Source organism: Papilio machaon, chromosome 18 (assembly GCF_912999745.1).
Source record: "Papilio machaon chromosome 18, ilPapMach1.1, whole genome shotgun sequence".
Taxonomy (NCBI): Eukaryota; Metazoa; Arthropoda; class Insecta; order Lepidoptera; family Papilionidae; genus Papilio; species Papilio machaon.
Genome location: NC_060003.1, coordinates 3100153 through 3102035, shown reverse-complemented (window position 1 = coordinate 3102035; position 1883 = coordinate 3100153). Strand labels below are relative to the sequence as shown.

The 1883-nt window shown below is 32.0% G+C and overlaps 1 protein-coding gene across 1 annotated transcript; it reads left to right on the top strand.

Moving 5' to 3' along the window:
* The first annotated feature begins 671 nt into the window (after positions 1-671).
* Positions 672-1883, top strand: LOC106721130 (distal membrane-arm assembly complex protein 2). Its single transcript, XM_014516004.2, has 2 exons — positions 672-1212; positions 1408-1883. The coding sequence occupies exons 1-2, from the start codon at positions 812-814 to the stop codon at positions 1826-1828; spliced, it is 822 nt and encodes a 273-aa protein (XP_014371490.2). The 5' UTR covers positions 672-811; the 3' UTR covers positions 1829-1883.

Here is a 1883-nt window from a genome sequence, read left to right as displayed (position 1 = left end):
TACAGAAAAAATTGGTTTGTTCGTTATAAGCAACGCATATACATCGTATTAACAAAATATTATTTTTATATAACAGACAAACCGATTTTATGAATTGTATAGATATTTTGGTACAATATTATATTATGACTAGCTGTCGCCCGCGACTCCTGAATATGCTCACAAAATTTCATGAGAATCGGTCAAGCCGTTTCGAAGGAGTTCAAGTTCGAACCCCGTGACACGAGAATTTTATATATAAGATAAAATGTTCTTCGAAGTGAACAATATCAGCTATCCTATCCCTATCCGAATAACAAAATTATATTTTCAGTATAAATTAAATCCTAGATGTTTTTTTGCGAATTGCTTATAATAATTATAGAAACAATACATAGATAGATAGATTTCTATAGATGAATATTGGTTGTTGATTGGTTGTTGTTAATAGCTAGCAGTCTAACTTCACCTTACTGCTTAAAATACAAAATCAAACACGCCTGTCCTGTCCATGTTCAGAACTATAATTATGTCACTGGCAGAATCTGCATATTTTTTGTAATCATCTATGGTGAAAATCAATCTCATTTATCAAATGACCTAAAGGTCTATGTTACCACGTCATAAAATAAAAAAATATATATTATCAAATGTCAATTTGACATTGACATAAGATTTTCATTTTAAAAATTGGTAAACACATCCAAAAAATACGCAATTTAAAACACAATGAATAATTCTTAAATTGAAATCGTAGACTAGTATGCGAGATATTAACGAATACGAACGTTTAATGTAATTTAAAATAGGTTAGGCATTACATTTTCTAAAAATGGCGTTGAGCTTACAACCTAAAAAATTGTTGCGTTATACCCTTATGAAAACTCGAAGTTATTGTGATAATAAATCAGTTTATCAACGAAATGAAGAGGGGATACAACCTCGTACTGTACACGGAAATCCTTACCCGGAATGGCGAAAGCCCTGGATCCAACGAGACGGCGAATGGACTACCAAGTTATCGCTCTTCGTAGAAAAAAATCCAAGCATGAACATATTGCACGCCATGAGTAACGTACCTAATTTAACTATAGACAAGGTAAAAACTTGGTGGGGCGAAATGAAGGAAATTCAAGAGATTCAAAATCAAAAATATTTGCCCGAAAGAATAGCTTCCTTGGGCGCAAATTTAGCTGCAATTCACTTTTTTACGCATCGTAACTCAGCTGTTAGGTGAGTTTCACACCGGTATTATCTAACATCACGTACATTCTTTTCCTAAAATAATTAATTGGCAGTACACCTACACTGCACTTTAAATTGTGTGAAAAAGAGTGAAAAGAATTATAGGTTTTTGAGTCTCCGAGATACATTTTTATTTGTTATTACGTTAGAAATATTATATTCCATGTGTGATTTATTTTCCAGATTAAAAGGCTCAACACCATGGATTGTTGGGGATATAACAACATTAAATCTACCCAACCGTTATGTTGATGGTTATTTTGTTGAAGCAGTTGACTGTACAAATTTCCATCACAATGGTATCAGATATGAAGGATTGAAAAATTTATCTGGTCTTAATTATTTGAAATGGTTATCACTTTGTAATAATAAACACATAGATGTATGGTGCCTTGATAGAATTGCTGGTCAAAATGGAAAAACTTTAGAATTCCTTAATATAACTGGTCATAAGCTAACCTTGGGTTCAGTTATTGCTATATCCAGAATGTCAGCTCTTAAATTTCTTACCATATCTGATCCGGGTGAGAATGTTGAAGTTCAAACAGCTTTGTCTATACTAGAAGAAGAGAAACCAGGATTAATAATAAAAATAGCTGAATGATGATGGTAAGCTTGTCATTAACTTTGTATAGATTAAAGGTTAATTTATGATATTT

Excerpts from the sequence above, each read along its gene's own strand:
- LOC106721130 (XM_014516004.2), top strand. The coding sequence starts at position 812 with ATGGCGTTGAGCTTACAACCTAAAAAATTGTTGCGTTATACCCTTATG. Across the intron at positions 1,213-1,407 it reads CATCGTAACTCAGCTGTTAG|ATTAAAAGGCTCAACACCAT; the intron begins GTGAGTTTCACA and ends TTTATTTTCCAG.